The 26001-nt window shown below is 41.2% G+C and overlaps 1 protein-coding gene across 1 annotated transcript in view; it reads left to right on the top strand.

Moving 5' to 3' along the window:
• C6H10orf67 (chromosome 6 C10orf67 homolog) overlaps positions 1–25726 on the top strand; it is a 148785-nt gene extending 123059 nt beyond the window's left edge. The window contains exons 13-16 of the mRNA XM_069729559.1: positions 3060–3147; positions 4402–4476; positions 4560–4656; positions 25482–25726. Of these exons, the coding sequence (XP_069585660.1) occupies positions 3060–3147; positions 4402–4476; positions 4560–4656; positions 25482–25585 (364 nt within the window). The 3' untranslated portion in view covers positions 25586–25726. The remainder of the gene's footprint in view (positions 1–3059; positions 3148–4401; positions 4477–4559; positions 4657–25481) is intronic.
• The last annotated feature ends 275 nt before the right edge of the window (positions 25727–26001 follow it).

The raw sequence follows: 26001 nt of genomic DNA, 5'->3' as shown, positions 1-26001 counted from the left end.
TGTGATGGTGTGGGGGTGCTTTGCTGGTGACACTGTTGGGCATTTATTCAAAATTGAAGGCATACTGAACCAGCACACGGCTACCACAGCATCTTACAGCGGCATGCTATTCCGTCCGGTTTGTGTTTAGTTGGACCATCATTTATTTTTCAACAGGATAATGACCCCAAACACACCTCCAGGCTGTGTAAGGGCTATTTGACCAAGAAGGAGAGTGATGGGTGCTTCACAAGATGACCTGGCTTCCACAGTCACCAGACCTGAACCCAATCGAGATGGTTTGGGGTGAGCTGGACCGCAGAGTGAAGGCAAATGGGCCAACAAGTGCTAAGAATCTCTGGGAACTCCTTCAAGATTGTTGGAAGACCATTTCCCGGTGACTACCTCTTGAAGCTCATCAAGAGAATGCCAAGAGTGTGCAAAGCAGTCATCAAAGCAAAAGGTGACTACTTTGAAGAACCTAGAATATAAGACATAATTTCAGTTGTTTCACACTTTTTTGTTAAGTATATAATTCCACACGTGTTAATTCATAGTTTTGATGCCTTCAGTGTGAATGCACAATTTTCATAGTCATGAAAATACAGAAAAATATTTAAATGAGAAGGTGTGTCCAAACTTTTGGTCTGTACTGTATATATTTAACCATGATGCTGAAGTCCTCCTGTTAAAAAAAGGATAATTTCCCTTTATATTTTTAACCCTGTTTATTCGTCAGTGATAGAGTTCCTTATTTTGAGTAGTTTGTTGTCTTCTGTTAGGACCTGAACAGTCGTTATCACCTCACATCCAGGTCCCTGAAGCATCTCAGGAAATCTGAATTCCTCCAGTGGTCATCTCTCTCCTAACAGAAGTGACTACATTTATAAAACTATGACAAGACTTTGCTGAAACTAAATCAGTAACCAGTTTTCAGAATAAAAACTATATACATTATGAAATATATATCTTAGACCAGATAAGGCTGTTGTCCTTACTATGAAGAATTAATGTCGTGTTTACAGTATAATCCTGATTCTAGAAAAAGCATTTGGGCGCATAAGATGCTCATTTTAATATTATGTAGGTAAACTTTATCAAAGAATTACACCGCCATTATTGCATGGATTTTCAAAGTAAGTACACCTGCATCATTAGATCAAAGAGAGCTGTATAATAATGCACATGCTCAGTAATGCTTTCTTTACACAGCAGATTTTGAGCTTCTTCTTCTCATGATCGGTGGTGGTCCCAGCAGCCAGACCCCAGAAATCATACATTTAATATGTATCCAGGGAATAGGTGATAAATGTTGCCTAAGGGACAAATCCTTTATCATATATTCCCTATATAGATTTTAAATGCATGATTTCCGGGGGTCTGGCTGCTGGGTCCACCACCGATCATGAGAACTAGAGGCTCAAAATCTGCTGTGTAAAGAAAGCAATACTGAGCACGTGCCACCACTGGACCATTAGTTGCCCATTAATTATAGAAGTTATAGACAGATAATGGAGTAGTGGGAACATATGCTCACTAATGTTTTATTCACACAAGGACTTTGGGCGCCCGTTTTTGGGATCAGTGGGGGTCCCAGCATCCGGGCCCCCAGAAATCATCATATATCATTTATCCTGGGAATAGCTGATAAATGTTGTTTTTGGGACAACAACTTTTATGAGAAATCTCCATCTGTGACCATGCTCATAACTACAAGAATGAGCCCCTGATGGTATTATTGCAGGTTCACATCACTCAGACCTGTTCTTCAGATTAGTTGTGGAATGATTGACTAATCACACTAGTGTCGCTGTCTTGATGGGACATCTAGTGAACTGCGATCCTTGTGGTATGGCATCAGCCATCAGAGCGAGATAAGTAAGACAGCTTTATGATTTGTGGTGCTTGCGATAAGCCAGAGGATACCTGTTGTCCTTTATCTCCCTCTTGCTTTATAAGCTCCCGATTTGCTTGTTTGCGCTTTGAGTCATATTTTCCCTTTCACTATCTTTTCCCTTATTAAACATTGTTTAACTGTGTCAACGCTGGGGCACCATGTCTGGGATAAAAAGGTCCTTGTGTTTTGGTTCTGCTTTGTGTTACACTCGTGTTCACACTTGTCCATCCTGCACAGATAGTTAATATTTATTTGGCTTTTAGAAAAAGAGGTACAACTGCATACTCCTTTTATACAGCTTTATTGATACTTTATTACGTGCTATTTTCAGGCAATTTGGTTTAACAGATCATCACATTCTATATATATATGTTTCGGGGGGATCTAAGGGGTAACGTTTCTCCTTGTGGAGAGTGACAAGCCATGCCTGGCATGTCAGAGTGAGGAGACTTACTGTATATGCCATGCATGCTTCTCTGGGTAATGACATTTATCCAAAGTCATATAGCAGGGCTCGTAAAAGGGTCGATGCTGACTTTTAGTTCTAGTCTTTTTCCTCTGTGAATAGGCAATTTGCATATTTAATTTCCCATAGGCGCATGCAAGGCGTATAAGTCTCCTCACTCTGACATGCCAGGCCTGGCTTGCCACTCTCCACAAGGGGAAATTTACTCCTTAAATTTCAGTCTTAATTCTCTCAACTAGCCAAATCAGAAATCATTCTTTGCACTGACGAGCGGCAATACCCCAAAACACTGTGTCTGCAAATTGCGATTCTGATTTGGCTTTTATCCTAAGTCACATTGCAAGGCTCGTTAAAGGGTTGATATTGACTATAAGAATTGCTACTTAAAATGTATAGCACTAGAGTTCTAGTCCTCCTCCTTCCAAAACTTATCGGAATCCCCCCATTGGTGAGGTTGAGATTTTGGGTTCGGGTTTGTTACCACCTCCATTAATAACTGTATAATATTTGGTCACACTCTGTTCTCTTGAGCGGCAGCCACTCTTTATTCTTCTATGACATCCTTATGTCCAATTAGGTATTTTCCTTATGGAGTAACCCTTAAAATTGTGTCACCAAACGTAACCTCAGTGCTCACATTCATGTTCTTACATATATGACGTCCTTATCTATGCTGTATATAATTTTATTTTTTATTTTTCTTTGCTGCTAATAAAGTTTCCACGCCATTAAAGATGAGATGTTCCTAAGGCAGTCCCTCCATCGGCAGGCCATGAACCTGCACAGGGTGTCCGTCAGTTACATGGTATGTATCAGATCTTATGTATGTATTATAGACGTAATATTTGTAACCGGTATCTAATGTGTAGACCTAAAGTGACTTGTCCAGTCATGAGCTCAAAAATGCTTTGTAAGTTAATACCTACATCCTACTATGTATTTTTTTTACATTTTGCCCATCGGCTGTGCTTTTGCTTATCTACATGATGGCAGAGTTGTGATCCGAGTCCCTACGCACGGACAAGCTATGAGACAGGGCAGTCAGGAGGTCCGAGGTTAGATACCAGGAGGGCTCGTAGTACAGACAAAGGCATGGTTAGGTAACAGTCCAGGCTCAAATGCCAGGATGGTATGTCAAGACAAGGGAGTAAGACAAATGGATAGTCAGAGGCAAAGTTCGGGGTCAGGTACCTGAAGTCAGTGAGCATCAAGAGCAGAAGGGATAATTCACACGAATAGTCATGAGAAATCCTAGGTCCAGCAACAAGATCAGAGAAAGACACAGAGCTAAGAACACACACCAAACAAAGCTAAGCTACAACTGACACTGGACTGCTCACAGCGAGTCATCTAAATAGCCAGCAAATCACTAAGGGCAGGAGGCATCTGTGGAAATGCCCACAGGCTAGGCCAGATTGAGCAGCAGGGCTGTCAATCAAAATGCTACAGCCCAGCATGCCCCAGCATCAGATTGGATGACTGGACTATCACTTACAATACTGACATTGCAGCACACTCCAGATCTCATAGGGTGGCTAAGCTGTCACTCACAGCGTCCCTAGGCCACAGTAACTGATAAAAATGTGACACCGAGACTACAAGCTAGTTACAGTGCCTACAGGGAGTCTGAGGTCATCTGAGACATGCCTCCCGTTTGCCATTGGTTCAGATGACTGCTCTGTCCCTGACTTCCTCCCCCTGCAGCTGTGCCTCCTCTGATTGGCTGCTCTGTATAACCAAGTACAGTATATAGACCCTTTATTTTCCAACTGCTAGTTATAAATGTGTCGATCCACCAGTAATTGTGATCATGATTGTCTGAGTGTAGCCCCTCACATGATTTTGGTCGGGAACACTACATCCTTTTCCATCCTTTTAGCATAGTCCAGTAGATATAGCTGAGTCAACAACCCCACTAATGGGTAATCCACGGAATATGGCGTGCTTGCTTGAAAAAACATATGTGGAAATCCAAATAGGAAAGAAAGTAGCAGCATCGCACAAATCTTCCGATAAAAAAAATTGATTGTTGAACACTATTATTCTGTGTTGGTTGCAGGCAGATGGCGCCCTGGGAGCTGCCGCCACCGATTTACCTATACGGAATAATTTCTACCTCCCTAGCATGCCTTTGGTATGTTTATATGTTGTATTTCTCTATCTGTTAGTCAAGTGTAAGAGATATTTCATATTAATCCTATTAACTGTCCAACGTAGCCACAAATTGGAGAGAAGCCACCCGCTGTGATGACCAGGGCTGAATATCCCTCTAATTTAATGGATGCTTCCGAACAAGATATATTCACCGAGGACGGTGAGATTCAGACTAAAACTCAACTTTGTATCTGTTTTCTTTGCTATTTTATTAATATTTATTTATTATGCTTTGCTTATATAGCGCTATTTTATTACGCAGTGCTTTACATACATTTGTATGAAATTTATTTTATGTCTTGTTTTTTAATATGCATTTTTTTTGTTTTGTCTGAATAATATATTGTATTTTTGTTTAGCAATTACTAGTAGTATCATTTTTCACACTTTTGTAGAAAGTATGTACTATATAGATCTAGGGAATGACAACAGCAGGAGATGAGTGTGCTGATCTTTTGGAAGGGCAGTGACTTGTCCATTTGTGATTGTTATTGAAGACCATATATTTAGCAACAAGTAACACATAATGATGCACAAGTCATGTTTATATATTTCCATCTTTATGACCTGTATGCAACCACTGGATCTTTCAAGGCTTTCATCATTTTATTACATGTATTAATGTGATCATAGAAAGACATCTTTGCAGCACAGTACACTGCCTCTCCATGATCCACAGACATTTTGAGGTCCATGTCACTCAAACAACAGGCATAAGGCAAATATAACCCAAGAGGTGCTGAAGCTTTAGGATAAAACCACTAGAAAAAATGGATAAGCCAAGAGCCTGTGAGTTTGGTGAAATGACAGTTTGTGAATATGAAATCCTTGGTGAAAAGCTGGGAAAGTAGCGGAAACTGACGGGAAAAAAGTATTTTTCTATGGCTTTTCATCATATGTTTATGAATTACAAAATGTCCTACTGAATTATATTTGCGTCAATGAGACCCTAGATTAATTGGTGTAAATTGACTAAAATGGTCTAATTTTTAGACAGTATAAATTTAGACTGGACAGTCTTTGTAAGAGCCAGATTTATCACACAGGCTCATGCCGGATGATTACGGTAATCTGGTGCAGCATTAGAGGCAACATTCACAATAAATAGGTTCAACCGATCATTTGACCGGCAGGTGACTCTCCCAACTCCTCCATACACAGAAGCGCGTACTCTGCCAGGCGCTCTTGTGTATTCTATAAGATCGCCACTGCCAGAGCAAAAGGATCAGATTTTTGACATGGCAGATCTTTATCTCAAGATTAGATCCAGCTCACCATAGGACACATCTTGAAGGTGTTCGGAGCCTGGAAACGCCATGTCAAGGCATAGAACAATCCTAAAACAAAGATAATCCAGCTCAACGAACAGTGAATAAGGTTTTATTCAAACAAAGTACATAATAGAGGACGAGGTCAGCAATACAGCTAGAAGAAATGTGACATCAACGCGTTTCGGACAACACCTGAACTAAGGGTGGGCTGTCTACTCAAACGCGTTGATGTTGCAATTCTTCTAGCTGTACTGCTTATCTTGTCCTATGTTATGCACTTTGTGTGAATAAAATCTTATTCACGGTTCGTTGAGCTGGATTATCTTCATTTTAGGAACTTTATCTCCCAGATATCATCTGTCGAGGGGGAAGGATAGGAGGCCACCTTACACATTACACTGTTGGCCGAGCCGGGTTTGTACGATGTTAGGGTAATGTGTATGGGGGCCTTTAAACATTTATATTTAAAGGGAACCTGTCACCCCGTTTTTTCAAGAAGAGCTAAAAATAGCGTTAAATAGGGGCAGAGCTGGGCTTTACATTAGTGTATTTTGGAGCCTTTTTTTCCAACCTATACTGCCGAAATACCTTCGGTGGGCGCGGCCATCTTCCTGAAGCCGAGTTCGCATCTCGGCTGCAGGAAAATGGCCGCCGCGATCTCCATCAGCGCACGCGCGGCATCACGCGGCCATTTTCCTGAAGCCCCGGGAAGTCGAGAAGAACCATCTGCGCACGCGCGGCCTCACAAAGATGGCCGCGCCCATGATGAACGGCTGAATAGCGCAGATCGCGCTATTTTCCTTGAAGCTGCGCAGTGGATTCGCCACTTGGACATGCGCACACCACTACGCCACCAACGGAGATCTGGTGGAGAAACAGCGCTGTCACCACGCCCATATGACCAGACCAGCGTGAGTGACAGCCCAAAACGGCGACTTTACAAAGGTATTTCGGCAGCATAGGTAGGGAATAAAGGCTCCAAAATACACTAATGTAAAGCCCAGCTCTGCCCCTATTTAACGCTATTTTTAGCTCTTCTTGAAAAAACGGGATGACAGGTTCCCTTTAATGGCTCCTATACACATTAGCTTATCGTCAGCCAAACCCAGTTAGCAGGACCAGATGACCATTTGATGGGGCCTCCTGACTCTCCCTCAAAAAAAATAGTTTTGGGGGAGATAAGGATCAACCGTTAAAATTTCAATTTTTTTATTTCATGGTAAATAAGCCGCTGTCAGAATATATGTCTCACCATTGAAGTCATATGAATGCTCAACCAAGCCAAATGCTCATGTATAAGAAAGTCAGGAGAGATAGCAGTCTGCTAAACGATTGCTAATCCAACAGTGTCTCATGCATATACCCTGCTTAAAGGGAACCTGTCACCCCGAAAATCGCAGGTGAGGTAAGCCCACCGGCATCAGGGGCTTATCTACAGCATTCTGTAATGCTGTAGATAAGCCCCGATGTTACCTGAAAGAGGAGAAAAAGACGTTATATTATACTCACCCAGGGGCGGTCCCGCTGCTGGTCAGGTCGGATGGGTGTCTCCGGTCCGCTGCGGCGCCTCCCATCTTCATTACAAGACGTCCTCTTCTGATCTTCAGCCACGGCTCCGGCGCAGGCGTACTTTGCTCTGCCCTGTTGAGGGCAGACAAAGTACTGCAGTGCGCAGGCGCCGGAAAGGTCAGAGGCCCGGCGCCTGCGCACTGCAGTACTATCCTCTGCCCTCAACAGGGCAGAGCAAAGTACGCCTGCGCCGGAGCCGTGGCTGAAGATCAGAAGAGGACGTCTTGTAATGAAGATGGGAGGTGCCGCAGCGGACCGGAGATGCCCATCCGACCTGACCAGCAGCGGGACCGCCCCTAGGTGAGTATAATCTAACGTCTTTTTCTCCTCTTTCAGGTGACATCGGGGGCTTATCTACAGCATTACAGAATGCTGCAGATAAGCCCCTGATGCCGGTGGGCTTACCTCACCTGCGATTTTCGGGGTGACAGGTTCCCTTTAACTTTGTAATTTCGTGGCACATTGTTGAGTTGAAAGCAACCATACTCCATTACCAGTAGGCCATGCCCATAATTAAGCAAAGTGGAAAAATGTAGTCAGATCCACAGCAAAATCCACTTGTAAAAAGTATGGATTTAGCTTCAAAAATCCTCCCCAAATACATGATGTGTGAATCTACATCTGCGGCAGTGACTTTATAACCATTCTCTATAAATTTTCATCCTTTTTCTAACAATGAGATCCTCAAACATAAAGGCGGTAATAAGTAAGCGCCTTTTACTTTCCTGATTTCTTACATATTACACGGTAAAAGATCTAATTATATTACAGTCGTGTTTGTCACAAAAATTCATTAAACTGTCATAATATATAAAAACTTTGGAAAATCTGGGGGGTTGTAACGCTCTCACCAGTTTACTAGACACTAAAAAGTCATTACAAATTGGTAAAGTCTATGCTGGACATAATTGTCCGTCTCTCCAGCCATGCAGCAGTGTGATTACTACAGTGTTGGAAGGGGCTACTAGACATGTGTGGGGGCTACACAATTAATTAAACATTTTCCTCTGCTTCACTAAGCCCTCCCCTACAATAACATACTGTAATACAGATGACTGGGATTTTCTATTAACGGCATTATTAAGGGCACAATAGATTATGCAAATATGATCACATTTAGGCGCAGAAATGTGGCCTTGTGTGTGACTCGTAATCCCAGAACTCTGCACGAAGAACTTAGGACATATCCCGTGTTTGGATGGATTTTCTTTTGCCTCTAGGGGCTGTCTAGCGTCAGGAACCTATATTCTAATACACTATTAGAATAGATTTATTTCGTTTTCTAGTGGAAACTGATTGAGGAGTTTTTGGAGGAGGTTTTTGTTCTGTGAGGCAGTTTTGCAATTTTTCAAAGTTTTTGGCTATGTGCACACCACTTTTCTCTTATGCGGTTTTGGCCATGGAAATGATCTAGGAATTTAGAGATCTTCATTGTGGTCGGTCTTCGGCCTGAAAACCCATCAAAAAATGTTCAAAAGAAAATGCATGTCTAAGGAAAAATGACATTTCTATGTTCAGTCATTCGTTAGTCCCTTTAATCGCTTCAGGGTCCCTTTTTCTGGCGTTTTCCTCTCAGAAGATGATCTCTGGGAAAGATCAAAAGAAAACATCAGGATTTTTTGTGGGGTCCTTTGCCATCATTTTTGCTAGCGGTTTCTTCATTATTCAATGGCGTGGAAAAAAAAAAAAAGTAAAAATACAAAACCTTGATAAAAGCCTCCAAAAAAAACGCCATTGAAAACAAAGTCTGATAAACGGTCATGAAAGGACCTAAAGTTTTTGTGCACTGGAGACTTTTTTTTATGTTCTATGTACAAGTTTATATATATATATATATATATATATATATATATACTTTTTAATTTCATAATTGCTCTCAAAGTCTCAAAGAGATTACCCCCAAAATTGTATTTTTAACTTTATTGATAATTTTTTTCCACCGAAACTGGGGCATCCATAGAAGTCCCAGTTACAGGGGAAAAACAGCCCACTTAAATGACATTAAGTTACTGATAAAGCTGATCTTGGTCTGTTAAGACCCAGCATCTCTGCAGAAGCATTGGTGATGCCGATTCTTTGGTGAAGTACATAGTGCTCACTGAGTGTTAAGCTGTAGCCAATGAAGTAGAATACAGAAGCATTAATAAACCGCTTCTGTCTTCTCCCCTGGTTAGCTGGCGGCGTTAGGCAGCTGGAGGCCTGACCTATTCCTTCTAGATTGCAGGAGCTTTAACTTCTCGCTGTAAATTTACAGAAGTGTTAGGGTAAAGCCCAGTATGAAGCATGGTAAATTTATAGCTCTTAGTCCTTATGAGTTTTAAAGGGGGCATACAGTTTTTATTTTTTTTTAAATTGCGCCAAGGCTGCGTTTCTACTACTCCTCACCAAGCTGTGTTGGCAGCGACACACGACCACTACATCCAATCTCTGGGCTCAACGGTGATGTTAGAGCAGTAGCCAGTGATTGCCTGCAGCGGTCATGTGACAGCAACGCTGCAGATCAGAAGGGAACAGTAGAGCACCGGAGTTGGAGGGGCTTGTGTTGGCCCCATTTTTTTTTTTTAAAGAAACCAGATAAACCCTTGGTTTTATCTACCTTAATTATCTGAAAGGTACTAAAGTTGATCATTAGGGCAAAGATTCTAGAGAATTGATAATTTTTGCATGTCCTGTGCATGAAGCCTAGCGTATCTACCAATCGGACATGATGCAATCAATAACCAAGACTCACAATACAGATTCATCAGCGGACTCTGCTGCTCCGTATGTACATCCATAGTGGAAGACTTCACCAATATCACAGTGATAAAAACACTTAGCCAAGGATGCAGAATAGAGAATTATCATCCCCTATATAAATGTATATTTTGGTTATTCTTGTAGAAATCCTTCTCTCCAGTATTTGGGGTCATTAGATAACTGCTTAACTAACTTCACTTGGATCTATGTACTTAAGAAGACCTTTCTCACAGTCCTGTAATTTGGCTTTATTGACATAATGATCATTAAGACCCTCCTTAATGAGCCGAAAAGACACGAATCCTAAAGATAAAGTCCTTAAAGTAACAGTGATCCCAGTGATCCTTTACTGGTTTGTCAGCAGAAGAAAGCTCAAACAGCGGTATCTGATGCACAGAAGTCACATATCATCCCAGCAGATTACATTGTTTTCTCTTTCTTAACACATTCCCACTGATAATGGCGGTGGAGGGGGGTGGTAGGAGTCATGTTTTCTGCCAAATATTTTCTATTCTGCTCTATATTGAATGGATTGGAATGATGTGAGAAATTATATATACAAAAAAATCTCCATTACACCCATGTCCAATTTGCTTCGTTAGTGAACAGTAAAGGATTCATCCAGCAAAAAAAATCTAGTTAAGTATTCTTAAGTGAGTAAATTATGCAACTTAATCATATACTTAAAGCTACCCCAATTTTCATGTACAAACTCTGGTCCCAACATGTTTTCTTTCCAGTTTGTGCCCTTTGCAGGACAGTTTTCCTGTGTTGGCACACTGAGCAGAGGGTTGATTACTTTTGCTTTATCTAAGTCTTATAAACATCAGAGACAAGGGAAAGTAGAGATTCCTCTGCAGATATTCTGCTTCCATGGGTGAGACCTATGTACACAAGTATCTCACCTCTCCTCTGCTCAGGAACAGACATTATGGCATGCAATTAGGAAAAGTAATCCAGAAAAACCCTTTGATTGCGGAAGTGACCAAAAGCCAGAGTTGTCTGACCCTCGAGATCTCCAACAAGAACAGCCCCAACCCTACCCTTCACAGCAGTACCAGTGCCTCGGGGACTGGCACCATTGCATTGATTAACTGGGGGTTTGGGTTTAACTTTGACCAAGAACAACATCAGCATAGAGGTTTTTTTTTTCCATGTTTGTGTAGGTTTTTTCCCTTTTTTCTTTTTCAACCCAAAAACATAATAATAGGCTACTGATAAAACAGTATGTGTGTGTTTGTCCGATAAGCCAGGAGGCAGCCATGCTGTATGATGGCCAAGAACATTGTAGAGTATTGCCCGCACAGTACGCAGCTCGTGCCCACTTTAGGCTTCATCGTTTCATGTTTTTTCTGCCTTGAAAGATGTTATTTTACGATAACTTTTCTATTTTATTAATTACACTTTTAAATGCTTTGAAAATGATCTGTAAATGTGACAGCTGTTCCGTCTCTTAAGCAAACGTTTTGACATATCTGATAATTTTAAGTTGTGATCACACTGGTTATTGTCAATCACGAACTTCAGAAGGTATACCCATGGTAGACATTTATGACCTATCCACCTCTGGGACATGGTGTAATCTCCAGAGCAGGATCTTATGGCCCACTGGTCACTACATCCATTAATCGGGAGGTCCTTGCTTTCCTCTTTCCATTCATTTTTGTAGGAGTTATGGAAACCGTGGCACAAGTGTTCTGAAAACCCATATCGTGAAGATATAGGTGGGTCCCAGAGGGGGGTAAATAAGGTAGATACTGTAGATGTCTATCATGATTTCATACACCGATTTACTGAGTTAGGCTATGTGCACACGTTCAGGTTTTTTCGCGGTTTTTCGAGGTAAAAACACTATAAAAACTCATTAAAAATGCATACATTATGCATTCTATCATTTAGAATGCATTCTGCATGTTATGTGCACATGGATGCGTTTTTTTCCGCGCAAAAAACGCATCGCGGTAAAAAACTGAGCATGTTCATTATTTTTGCGGATTTTCTGCGTTTTTCCCGCAATTATATGCATTTGGGAAAAAACGCACAAAAAACGCACAAAAAACGCGTCAAAAACGCGTCAAAATCGCGGTAAAAACACATGCGGATTTCTGGCAGAAATGTCCGGTTTTGTCAGGAAAATTTCTGCAAGAAATCCTGATGTGTGCACATACCCTTACTTGTTCCATGTTCTGAGAACATTGACATTCTTGGCCTGGACATCATCATTTAATATAACACTTGTATTTGTGACCTGGTCTGGTCATCTATTCAGTAGGTGCATTCCTACCATTTGGCACAATTATTTTTTTAAGTATTGTCAAAAACTTTACCCATCAATGACCCAAAAAATCCAAGACCTCAGATTGAGCATTTTAGAGATATACAGTACAGACCAAAAGTTTGGACACACCTTCTCATTTAAGAATATATGAATTAACACATGTGGAATTATATACTTAACAAAAAAGTGTGAAACAATTGAAATTATGTCTTATATTCTGGGTTCTTCAAAGTAGCCACCTTTTGCTTTGATGACTGCTTTGCACACTCTTGGCATTCTCTTCATGAGCTTCAAGAGGTAGTCACCGGGAATGGTCTTCCAACAATCTTGAAGGAGTTCCCAGAGATGCTTAGCACTTGTAGGCCCTTTTGCCTTCACTCTGCGGTCCAGCTCACCCCAAACCATCTTCATTGGGTTCAGGTCTGGTGACTGTGGAGGCCAGGTCATCTGGCGTAGCACCGCATCACTCTCCTTCTTGTTCAAATAGCCCTTACACAGCCTGGAGGTGTGTTTGGGGTCATTGTCCTGTTGAAAAATAAATGATGGTCCAACTAAACAGAAACCGGATGGAATAGCATGCCGCTGCAAGATGCCATGATAGCCATGCTGGTTCAGTATGCCTTCAATTTTGAATAAATCCCCAACAGTGTTACCAGCAAAGCACCCCCACACATCACACCTCCTCCTCCATGCTTCACGGTGGGAACCAGGCATGTAGAGTCCATCCGTTCACCTTTTCTGCGTCGCACAAAGACACGGTGGTTGGAACCAAAGATCTCAAATATGGACTCATCAGACCAAAGCACAGATTTCCACTGGTCTAATGTCCATTCCTTGTGTTCTTTAACCCAAACAAGTCTCTTTTGCTTGTTGCCTGTCCTTAGCAGTGGTTTCGTAGCACCTATTTTACCATGATGGCCTGCTGCACAAAGTCTCCTCTTAACAGTTGTTGTAGAGATGTGTCTGCTGCTAGAACTCTGTGTGGCATTGACCTGGTCTCTAATCTGAGCTGTTGTTAACCTGCGATTTCTGAGGCTGGTGACTCGGATAAACTTATCCTCAGAAGCAGAGGTGACTCTTGGTCTTCCTTTCCTGGGGCGGTCTTCATGTGAGCCAGTTTCTTTGTAGCGCTTGATGGTTTTTGCCACTGCACTTGGCAACACTTTCATAGTTTTCCCAATTTTTCGGACTGACTGACCTTCATTTCTTAACCCCTTTACGCCCAAGGGTGGTTTGCACGTTAATGACCAGGCTAATTTTTACAATTCTGACCACTGTCACTTTATGAGGTTATAACTCTGGAACGCTTCAACGGATCCAGGTGATTCTGACATTGTTTTCTCGTGACATATTGTACTTCATGTTACTGGTAAAATTTCTTTGATATTACCTGCGTTTATTTGTGAAAAAACGGAAATTTTTTGAAAATTTCGCAATTTTCCAACTTTGAATTTGTATGCAATTAAATCACAGAGCTATGTCACACAAAATACTTAATAAGTAACATTTCCCACATGTCTACTTTACAGCAGCACAATTTTGGAACCAACATTTTTTTTGTTAGGGAGTTATAAGGGTGAAAAGTTGACCAGCAATTTCTCATTTTTACAACACCATTTTTTTTTTTAGGGACCACATCTCATTTGAAGTCATTTTGAGGGGTCTATATGATAGAAAATAACCAAGTGTGACACCATTCTAAAAACTGCACCCCTCAAGGTGCTCAAAACCATATTCAAGAAGTTTAACCCTTCAGGTGTTTCACAGGAATTTTTGGAATGTTTAAATAAAAATGAACATTTAACTTTTTTTCACAAAAAATGTAATTCAGCTCCAATTTGTTTTATTTTACCAAGGGTAACAGGAGAAAACGGACCCCAAAAGTTGTTGTACAATTTGTCCTGAGTACGCTGATACCCCATATGTGGGGGTAAACCACTGTTTGGGCGCATGGGAGAGCTCTGAAGGGAAGTAGCGCCGTTTGACTTTTCAATGCAAAATTGACAGCAATTGAGATGGGACGCCATGTTGCGTTTGGAGAGCCACTGATGTGCCTAAACATTGAAACCCCCCACAAGTGACACCATTTTGGAAAGTAGACCCCCTAAGGAACTTATCTAGATGTGTGGTGAGCACTTTGACCCACTAAGTGCTTCACAGAAGTTTATAATGCAGAGCCATAAAAATAAAAAATCATATTTTTTCACAAAAATGATCTTTTCGCCCCCAATTTTTTATTTTCCCAAGGGTAAGAGAAGAAATTGGACCACAAAAGTTATTGTACAATTTGTCCTGAGTACGCTGATACCCCATATGTGGGGGTAAACCACTGTTTGGGCGCATGGCAGAGCTCTGAAGAGAAGGAGCACCATTTGACTTTTCAATGCAAAATTGACTAGAATTGAGATGGGACGCCATGTTGCGTGTAGAGAGCCACTGATGTGCCTAAACATTGAAACCCCCGACAAGTGACCCCATATTGGAAACTAGACCCCCCCAAGGAACTTATCTAGATGTGTTGTGAGAACTTTGAACCCCCAAGTGTTTCACTACAGTTTATAACGCAGAGCCGTGAAAATAAAAAATCCTTTTTTTCCCACAAAAATTATTTTTTTGCCCCCAGTTTTGTATTTTTCCAAGGGTAAAGGTTGAAATTGGACCCCAAAAGTTGTTGTCCAGTTTGTCCTGAGTACGCTGATACCCCATATGTGGGGGGGGGAACCACCGTTTGAGCGCATGGCAGAACTCGGAAGGAAAGGAGTGCCATTTGGAATGCAGACTTAGATGGATTGGTCTGCAGGTGTCACATTGCGTTTGCAGAGCCCCTAATGTACCTAAACAGTAGAAACCCCCCACAAGTGACCCCATACTGGAAACTAGACCACCCAAGGAACTTATCTAGATGTGTTGTGAGAACTTTGAACCCCCAAGTGTTTCACTACAGTTTATAACGCAGAGCCGTGAAAATAAAAAATCCTTTTTTTCCACAAAAAATATTTTTTAGCCCCCAATTTTGTATTTTCCCAAGGGTAACAGGAGAAATTGGAACCCAAAAGCTGTTCTCCAATGTGTCCTGAGTATGCTGATACCCCATATGTTGGGGTAAACCCCTGTGTGGGTGCACGGGAGAGCTCGGAAGGAAAGTTTCACTGTTTTACTTTTTCAACGCAGAATTGGCTGGAATTGAGATCGGACACCATGTCGCGTTTGGAGAGCCCCTGATGTGCCGAAACAGTGGAAACCCCCAATTATAACTGAAACCCTAATCCAAACACACCCCTAACCCTAATCCCAACGGTAACCCTAACCACACCCCTAACCCTGACACACCCCTAACCCTAATCCCAACCCTATTCCCAACCGTAAATGTAATCCAAGCCCTAACTTTAGCTCCAACCCTAGCCCTAACCTTAATGGGAAAATGGAAATATATACATTTTTTTAATTTTTCCCTAACTAAGGGGGTGATGAAGGGGGGTTTGATTTACTTTTATAGCGGGTTCTTTAGCGGATTTTTATGATTGGCAGCCGTCACACACTTAAAGACGCTTTTTATTGCAAAAAATATTTTTTGCGTTACCACATTTTGAGAGCTATAATTTTTCCATATTTTTGTCCACAGAGTCATGTGAGGCCTTGTTTTTTGCAGGACAAGTTGACGTTTTTATTGGTAACATTTTCGTGCATGTGACATTTTTTGATAGCTTTTTATTCCGATTTTTGTCAGGCAGAATTACCAAAAACCAGCTATTCATGAATTTCTTTTGGAGTTCCGTGTTTGGTAAAATGGATAAAGCAGTTTTATTCTTCGGGTCACTACGATTACAGCGATACCTCATTTATATATTTTTTTATGTTTTGGCGATTTTATACAATAAAAACTATTTTATAGAAAAAATAATCATTTTTGCATCGCTTTATTCTGAGAGCTATAACTTTTTAATTTTTTTTGCTGATGATGCTGTATGGTGGCTCGTTTTTTGTGGGACAAGATGACGTTTTCAGCGGTACCATGGTTATTTATATCCGTCTTTATGATCGCCTCATTTTTTTGTTTTTTTTTACGGTGTTTACTGAAGGGGTTAACTAGTGGGACAGTTTTATAGGTTGGGTCATTACGGACGCGGCGATACTAAATATGTGTACTTTTATTGTTTTTTTTTTATTTAGATAAAGAAATGTATTTATGGGAACAATATCTATATATTTTTTTCAGAATTTTTTTTTTACACATGTGAATATTTTTTTTTACACCATAACATTGCCCCGGGGGGGGGGAGGGAATCATGTTATAGTGTTAGATCGCTGATCTGACACTTTGCTGTGCACTGTGTCAGATCAGCGATCTGACGTGCACTCACAGAGGCTTCCCGGCGCCTGCTCTGAGCAGGCGCTGTGAAGCCACCTCCCTGCAGGACCCAGATGCATCGCGTTGCTCTGGGGGTCTCAGGGAAGCCCGCAGGGAGCCCCCTCCCTGCGTGATGCTTGCTTCCCTATACCGCCGGAACACTGCAATCATGTTTGATCGCAGTGTGTCGGGGGTTAATGTGCCGGGGGCGGTCCATGACCGCTCCTGGCACATAGTGCCCGGCCGCGATCGGCCACGATCCCCCGTGAGCGCGGCCGATCGCTATGACGTACAATCCCGTCGGTGGTCATACAGGCCCACCCCACCTCAATGGGATAGTACGTCACATGTCAGAAAGGGGTTAAAGTAATGATGGCCACTCGTTTTTCTTTACTTGGCTGCTTTTTTCTTGCCATAATACAAATTCTGGCAGTCTATTCAGTAGGACTATCAGCTGTGTATCCACCAGACTTCTGAATAATACAACTGATGGTCCCAACCCCATTTATAAGGCAAGAAATCCCACTTATTAAACCTGACAGGGCACACCTGTGAAGTGAAAACCATTTCCGGTGACTACCTCTTGAAGCTCATCAAGAGAATGCCAAGAATGTGCAAAGCAAAAGATGGCTACTTTGAAGAACCTAGAATATAAGACATAATTTCAGTTGTTTCACACTTTTTTGTTAAGTATATAATTCTATATGTGTTACCGTAATTCATAGTTTTGATGCCTTCAGTGTGAATGTACAATTTTCATTGTCATGATTCATGAAAATACAGAAAAATCTTTAAATGAGAAGGTGTGTCCAAACTTTTGGTCTGTACTGTATGTATGGAGTCAGTATCTAAAATAGTCTTTCACATCATAAAAAAAGCTCACTATAAGCTTTCGACATCTATTGGCATGGACGAATAAAATCTGTTGTGCATGATTGGTCTAACACTCTATAGTGATCATGGTGGTCCTATTGTTTGCACATGGTCTATGCCACATACATCATTCCAAAATAGATTAGAACAGAATTGCACAAAACAACTGTACAGATGCTTGAGATAGCCAAAGTTTGAGTGCCTGTAATACCGTATATCTGAACCTCCTGAGGTTCTTCTTAACCAAACGTAGATCATTGTTGGATCCTACAGTGATCTAAAAGCGCCTTAAATAACTATGGCTCAGCCCAGTGTTCATCTGTTCTCTGCTTTTATAGAAGCAGTTTATCTCTCTGTAGAAAAAAATGGGCTTTTGAATTAATGCAGATGTGGTTGGAATTCCCCCATACCCTATGGATGGTCAACTGTTCCTCAACAAAATCAGCATGTTCAGCCGACTCTAATCCAATTGGTAAAAGGACCTTAAAAAGAATGTCCCATGCGCTGTCTTCAGGAGTGCGCCGCTCCCTGCCTACTGGCTTCCTGTTTGCCAGAGGGTGGAGCGCTCCAGATGATTGACAATGTGGGCTAGTGGCATGTTTGCACCCGTGGCCTGAAGCCTGCTACAAACAGATGCAGTTTTGTCTCTGTAGCTTTGGGGGGAATGATTCGGGCAGCCTCAGAGCAGCACTTACAATCCCAGTAGAAAAAAAGGAGCTTGTAAGTGCTGTGCTCTTTGCCTTAAAAACTGGTAGATTGCAGTAGTGACCGAACTGTAATCTAAGTTATAGATAGGGAAATTATTTATTCTATTCTTAAGAGTATTTTTTATAAGTGGTAAATGTCGGTCCTGTTGAGTAGAACGGCAGGAGGCCCAGGTAATGCGGCAATGATACAAAACTCTACTAAAGAGTTTATTTTGGCCATTTGAAAGTAGCCCAACTGTGAGTCAGAAAATCTAGAGATCCTTTTTTTATTCTTTATGCTGCACGCTATAGAGTAACATCAGCCATGTATACTCTATAGAAATTACTTGGCCTAGTGTGGACCCCGGCAGTGTCCCCCAGTGGGAGTCCGACTGAAGAAATCGCTAATGTAGTTACAGGGAATTATTTTTTAAATCTATTAGTGGACATGATGCCGGCACCCACATTCATTGTTTCCTTTCAAGTAAATGATGAGATAATCAGACTAATCTGACACCCGACATGAGAATCGCTAAATATGGTCACTTTATAACCAGACAACCTTTGACTTACATTTTCTTTGTCTGAAGTATTAAAATACACAAGAGCCGTTGGGTTGACCCGTATTTTTAAGTTGTTTTTTTTTTCCTTCCTCGTGTCCACCCTTTCCCTGTCCCTTATTCATGTGGACGCAGACACAGTCAAGCCAGTGCATTGTCATCCCATGTAATGATACTAGTGACTCTTTAAATGGAGGTTTTTATTCACACTTCGCCATTGAAAGCCGAAAAGGCTTTTGGCCGTGGCCATACAAGCATAATAAATTGTATATGTTTGCAATACTGAATGCGTTTCGTCCATATGCTGCACCGCATAGCTACATGAATGAACATTTACCGAATCAGTCCCACCACATTAAACAGAAAAACAATCTTTATTCATGGTAACTTATCAGTTTCAATTAATCAACCCTAACAATGGAATTTCTGATGTGCTTAAGCAACTTGAAAGCAATAGGTCATCTCCAGGGCAGTCTTGTTGTGTCTTTGTGTCTTCAGATTTAGACAAAGCCTCAAGGAATCACGTAATGAGCAAAACCTTACATTGTATCATCGATGGTCAATTCTTACTTTCTTTACTTATCATGGAGTCTTATGTTATATGTATAAATCTACTTTTATAGAAGTCGGCGCTCTTGTTGGACACAGAAGCAGTCTGCAGCCTGGAGGAGAATAAGATCTCGGCTGACCATTCTTTCAAAGCCACTGTGCTGCTATGTGAATAGCATTGTGCAGACCATTCCAGAGGGTATTGAAAAGGGGCAACCATTGGCTTGATTTGGTTACACGCTTTAGCAAAGAAACTCCCTCCCACTGCCTAAGGGTCTGTGAAAGGTCCATGACCTGTTTAGAAGAGTCGAACGAAATGTCATGTCGCCCCTCCCAAATGGGAGTATCTGCATTCATTTGATGCGTATAAAAAATGATTGGGGATGGTTAGATCACTGCTTTTCAATTGCAATTTATAGGAGAATACAAAAAAAATCGCATTGTTTGCACGGAAAACATGGAAGCGTTTCTTGCTAAATTGCATTACCTGTGAAATGTCATTAGTCGTCTGGGGCTGACATTCTCCCATTTATAGTTTTTAATAATTCTACTGAGACATAAATGAAGTTTATGTAGGATGCTGTATGCTGAATCTCATGTATTGCTTAGATAGATAGATAGATAGATAGATAGATAGATAGATAGATAGATAGATAGATAGATAGATAATGAGATAGATAGTTAGATAGATGAAGAATCCAAGTTGTTATTGGAGCATTTTTTACATCATCACATGGGTGAATAGAAGAGTTCATTCTTTTCACTTGTATAAATTGGTCTGCTACCTCTTTTTACCAATATATAGATATTGACACTTAGGCCGGGGTGACTTTCCGGGTCTCCCCCCAGGACATCGCAGCAAGGCGCGGGATGCGCCGCTAATCCTCCCAGGGACCCTTTTCAGACCCACTAGGTGTCTAACGGCCCTCACCACCCAGATTCTGTGCTCCCGGGACACTTCTGCCCGGACTGGCTTTATTATAAGGTTGTGCCTTAACAAGGGATCGGTCGTATACCCCCTACCACTGCCACTATTATGCATCTATGTCAAAGGACTTGAGTAACCCCATGAGTAAAACCCGGGAGGGTCGAAACGTCGGGTTTTTGTCTATTTCAAATGAATATGAATGTGGCAACCACTTCTTTTTTGTTTTGTTTTCTTCAATAAAATTGGCATACACCTTTTGCATCTTACCACTCTTGAGTGTGCGGTAATCTTTTTTGAATGATTGACTTGACCTCATGGTCAGTTTACCAGCACCTCCTTGTCCCTGACCTGAGTGCACACCATTTTCCTTGTCTACATCCTCTAGAAATACATGCAGTCACACACTCCGGTCCCGAGTGCCGGCGGCAGTACCAGGTATTGATGCAAGAGACTTGCGCGAGTTTCTCGCATCACATTCGCAAGTGTGACCCTGGCCTTATATGCAAACCTGTTGACCATTTTGACTGCCTCCATGTTAGGCTGAGCTCCTGCCATCAGCCTAAAAACTGTTTTTGATTAGTGCTGGATCCTACCTGGCTTTCAGGACTCATTCACACATCAGTGTTTCAAGAGAGCTATCATTATTTTTCATAGACAGCACTCGTGCCTACCTCTATGGGGCTATTCACATCTGTGACTTTTGCTGACCGAGTGGTCCATGCAAGGTCACAGAGACATGTCTGATATTGATCTTAGCGTCAGATAAAACTCTCCAATGAATGCGTATGGGTGAAAAAAAAATGGAGAGCAGTCGGATTGCCGTTTTTCATGGTCTGATAGATTGGAGAAGGTGGAGAACCTTCATTTTTCTCATCAGTCAAAAACTGATGAAACACAAACAAAACTCTGATGAAAATCACTGGTGAAACTGTGATCAAAAACGCTGATGAAGCTTGGACCAACTTTCTCGTATGAGAAAAACACTGATGTGTGAATAAGGTCTTAGCCCAGAATAGGCATTTTTGATAAATATTAGTTTGAGGATCTCATCAAAGAAAGGCTTGCCTGGTCACGCCTAGTGGGCTCTCATGAATTAGCCAATTTGTGCGCTAATTACCTGCATTGTGTCTTGTGTTGCTGTATTCTTTTTTATATATGTGTGTGTATGTATATTTAAATATTTACGGTACATTACTACTGTAATTTCACGTATTAGGTCCCACATATAGAACGTAAAGCCGTAGATGACACTTTTATTGTCACTTGATATTAGAGAAAGCCAAGGACAGTCTCCGCTCTTCCACATTGATGCATCACACACTTCTGTTGGGATCATATACTTCGATAATCGCAGCGGTATGGATTTACTGTTAGATGCATCACAGTTTTTTTTAGACCAATATATGAGAGAAATGCACAAAGAAAGATGTATTTTTGCTCCAAACTGAATACTTTTAAAGTTTTTAGAAAAGGGGGGGCATGGTATTGTTGAGTCCTTAAACTGGCCAGATTTATTACCGGCCTTTATAGAAGGAAAATACTGGTCTAAAAGAGGTGGCATAAAAAGGAAAGAAAGTCTAACGTGCTCCAAAGATGTGCTAAATCTATGAAATAGCGAATGACTCTGTGATAAGTGCATCTTCACTTCCAGTCTTTCGAATTGCACCCTTCATTGCCCGTCCGGCACACTTCCTGTGTTGCAATAGTAGCCATCACTGGAGTGTACTACGTTACATAGATCTCCTTCTGACTGTGCTGGAGCAATCACAAAGCCTGTCCCACATGTTGTCACATGCAGAGCTGGGCCGTGTCTATGTAGGTGACGTCTACTGTGATATCATAGACATTGGAGGGTGCTACCATGATGAGAAAATCACTTGCTAAATGTATGGCACATGAGTTTCCCCTGGGAAAAGTGGAGTTCCTGGGGCCTGAAGTACTAGGGTTCAGATAAAAGATTCATGCTGTTATGGTACGGCGTTCAGTCCGGTCCTCTGTGGCTCCCGAACAAGGGCAGTCTTCACTTCGACAGCTGACATCCTCGGTCTGGCATGCTGGGTGCCTCAGGAATTTACCCAGCCCCGCGACCTCACATGTGCCTTGTGCCTATCTTGACATCAGTGGGCCTAGTAAAGGCCAGAGGCACCCAGGATTACTCAACTTCAAAAAGCACATTAGAAAGTTTCAGCTAATGTAGATGAAGTAGTGAAGACAAAAAAAAAGGAACACCCCCCCCCAACCTATACTCATAAGTATAAATTTATCCTGAGACCTTGATTTTATCAAACTCTCTCAACTGTTGTATTGGGGCATCCTGACTCTCTCCTGACAGATGATCGTGGAGTGTTGGGCTGTAGCCATCACTCTAAAGTTTATGGGCACCTCTAGTCCCAGAAACACCTTAAATATAGTCTTGAGATTAATTTTCCCTTTATCCTTACTTTTTTAGCATTTTATATGGTTTGTGTCTTTTTGCTAATATTGGGCTTTATTGAAAAACAAAATGAGCTTATACTCTACTAAAAGTAAATAGTAAAAGTACGTGTAAATAACATAGGGTTATGTCGGGGTGCGTTGTGCAATGTGGCCATCTATATTAAGGTCGGCTGACACAATTTGACAGGATAGGACCATCCCGATTGGGATCACCTTGTCGCGGTGGGATGGCTTTTATACTTTTATGATCAAAATAGTGCTAGCTACGTACCCTATGTTATTTACATGTACTATTATTATTTACTTACTGCAGTGGATATGCTCATTTTGTTTTTATCTTAGGTTTTGCGGTGTTATTTTAGTATTTGTATCCATTTATATCTCTCTTTTTCCTTCCTCCATTCATTGGACAAATACTGTTGATCACAGCAAGGGACATGTCTAGACGCTGACTTATTGTCCCTCAATGTTAAGTCAATAGACCAAACTCAGAATTCATCAAAGGCTTTTACGCCTGGTTACTGACCATTTGTACGGATTGAACTGCTTTTTCGGACCGCACTGAAATAATGGTAGTTTCTCGGGCATTCTCCTCTCAGCTACGACTACCATAGACGCCTATACAATGAGTTCTATACAAATAAAGGATAGCCTGCCATGGCAGGTAACTATTAGTGCGGCCCTTATACGCTCCCTCCTTTCATCAGGGAAACCAAATCTCCTGGGATTTTTCGATTTTCACACAATAATTCCTTCTACACTGAACTAGTCTTACATTGGTGCACTTTTTAGTTTTTTGGCTTTAGTTTAGTTTATAAGTGTAATCAGGGATTAGAAAAAAAAGGGTCTGCTTTTTTTCAGCCATGAAGTGCGCCACTATTGAACACAAGGATGTGCCTGGTATTACAGTTCTTCCTAATTCAAGCTGCAAACAGTAATTTAGGCTGCTACTTTTGACACTTGAAACCAACTATGGAATATCAACGCATAGACCATTTTGGAAGCATGGTTGAAAAGCAATTTCTGACTTTCATTTGTCCATTTTCATAGGGTTTTTATTTATTGTTACTTTTTTCAGATTCAAGTTATTTCTGTGACCATTGTGAGTTTTTCTGTCATTAAACGAGGGGCACCAACAATTTTGACCACGTGTGTATATTAGAACATCTTTGAAAGGACAAAACTGTGACTGCAAGATGAGGTGGGGCAACAGCATCTCCAAAATGGCAGATCTTTTTGGTAATTTCCAGTATGTAGTGAATAGTACAGTAACTACCCAAAGTGGTCCCCTTGAAAGACAAGGGATAAACCAAGCGCACCGTCACTCCATTCCAATTCTATGGCACTGATGAAATATAACTGATCAACCTGCTGCTCCATTCAACTTTCCTGACAGTCATCTTGCAGTCAGGAGAAAACAAGGGAAAATACTAAGACACAAGTCCCCCATTCTGGTGATCAGAAGGGGGTCCCAGCAGTAGAACCAACACCAATCAAACAATCATCGCCTATACAGTGGATAAATGATCATTTATGGAGACCGGACTACTCCCTTATGTTGGTGTCAGATACTTCAGAACATCTTTAGTGGTCCTGTGCTGTCCATGCCCCACTGGGTCACCGCTGTTTTGGTGGCTTGAAGGTGATCTCCACAATATTAAAGGGCATCTGTCACAAGGTTTTTGGTATGTAATCTGAGAGCAGCATGATGTAGGGGCAGAGACCTTGATTCCAGCAATGTGTCACTTACAAGGCTCTGTATTGCTGTTTCAATAAAATCAGTGTTTTATCTGCAGATTATCACAACAGGACTAGGTGTCTTGTGCCACCTTGTCCTGCTGTTCTGTGTAATCCCACAGTTTTTGTCAAATATACAGTATGCATAGAATGCAGCCAATCAGTGGTGTGGGTGTAGTTATACAGGGCTCAGCATTCCGAGCTCTGCAGCAGAGAAAACTGTGATTGTATCAAAATGACAGCAAGCAGCCCAGCAAGTGATACGTCGCTGGAACCAGGGTCTAAGCCCCTACATCATGCTGTTCTCAGATTACATAGCAAAACCCCATTGACAGATTCCCTTTAATCAGAGTTTTAGCATGGATGACCTTTGCACATAATGTTTGCATATTTAATATACAGTTTTTCTGTAATAAATTAATAATTTTAGATAATCTATAAATCAATGACTTATTAGTTTAGAAATGTATTTACACCCAGTAGGCTTATGTTTCCCATTACCTAGGAAAATGAAAAACATGGCCAAATATTCCGAAGATATTTGCCTCCGCCACCATCACTGTCAGTTCTTCATTGTTCTACGATGAATATTATTCTCATTTTTTAGGATTACTTGATATTCTAGAATGTCCATAACAAACGCATCAAGTGTGTAGTAAAATAAACCACCAACCCCTGTGGAATCATTCAAGCAATGCGATTGTTCCACATGCAAATACCTAACACAAGACCCCTGCGCTAATAAGACCCCAATGACCGTCACAGAACACTGTTATTACGGATTAGTTTCTGTTAGGAAACCGTCATTGACTCGGCTTTTATTTTTGGCCAGTGTGTAAATCGTTAATCCTTTTAGTTGGTACTAAGGCATGCGGAGAGAGCACGTCGAGATAAAACCTTCACAACAAGGGATTTTACTAATCAGATCGAGTGACGGGGCTCCGAGCGACAAGATTGACAGTTTGGATTATTCCGCGGCAATAAAAATGTAACCGCTGTGTATTATTTCAGAATTGCAGGTGGTTTCAGACACTGAAGAAGATCTGGAGGGAATCCTTCCTCTGCCGCCTCCACCAAACGACAGAACCAGGGAAAATGAAGTCAAGCAGTTGTAACAGATCCTCTCGAGAACCTTCCGCTCCTGTAGAAAGTCACTAACTTGTGATTTAGTTTTAAAACTTTTAACAAAGTTTCGCTGTAAAGTCTACCAAAAAAACAAAAAATTATGAAACTTAAATAAAAATTCAAATGCATAATATCCGTGTTATAGTTTTTGATTTGTATATTATGTCTATTTAAATAATATCATATTCAATTGCTCAGCTCAGATGTTTTATTCCTGTAAAGAAGTCTCAAAACTCAGATTTTTACACTTGACTATTTTATTGGCTCCAAAATTAATACAAAAAAAAAATCTTTCCTGCTTTCAAGAAGAATTGGAATTGGTTATATTTCCCACAATGCCACTCCCAGGGGTGGCGTCAGTACCCAGAAAACGTGGACAAGTGATGGAGCGCACTCGGCCCAGATT

This window comes from Ranitomeya imitator, chromosome 6 (genome assembly GCF_032444005.1).
Source record: "Ranitomeya imitator isolate aRanImi1 chromosome 6, aRanImi1.pri, whole genome shotgun sequence".
NCBI lineage: Eukaryota > Metazoa > Chordata > Amphibia > Anura > Dendrobatidae > Ranitomeya > Ranitomeya imitator.
Note: the sequence above shows the minus strand (reverse complement) of the source record. Positions and strands in the feature narration are given on the sequence as shown.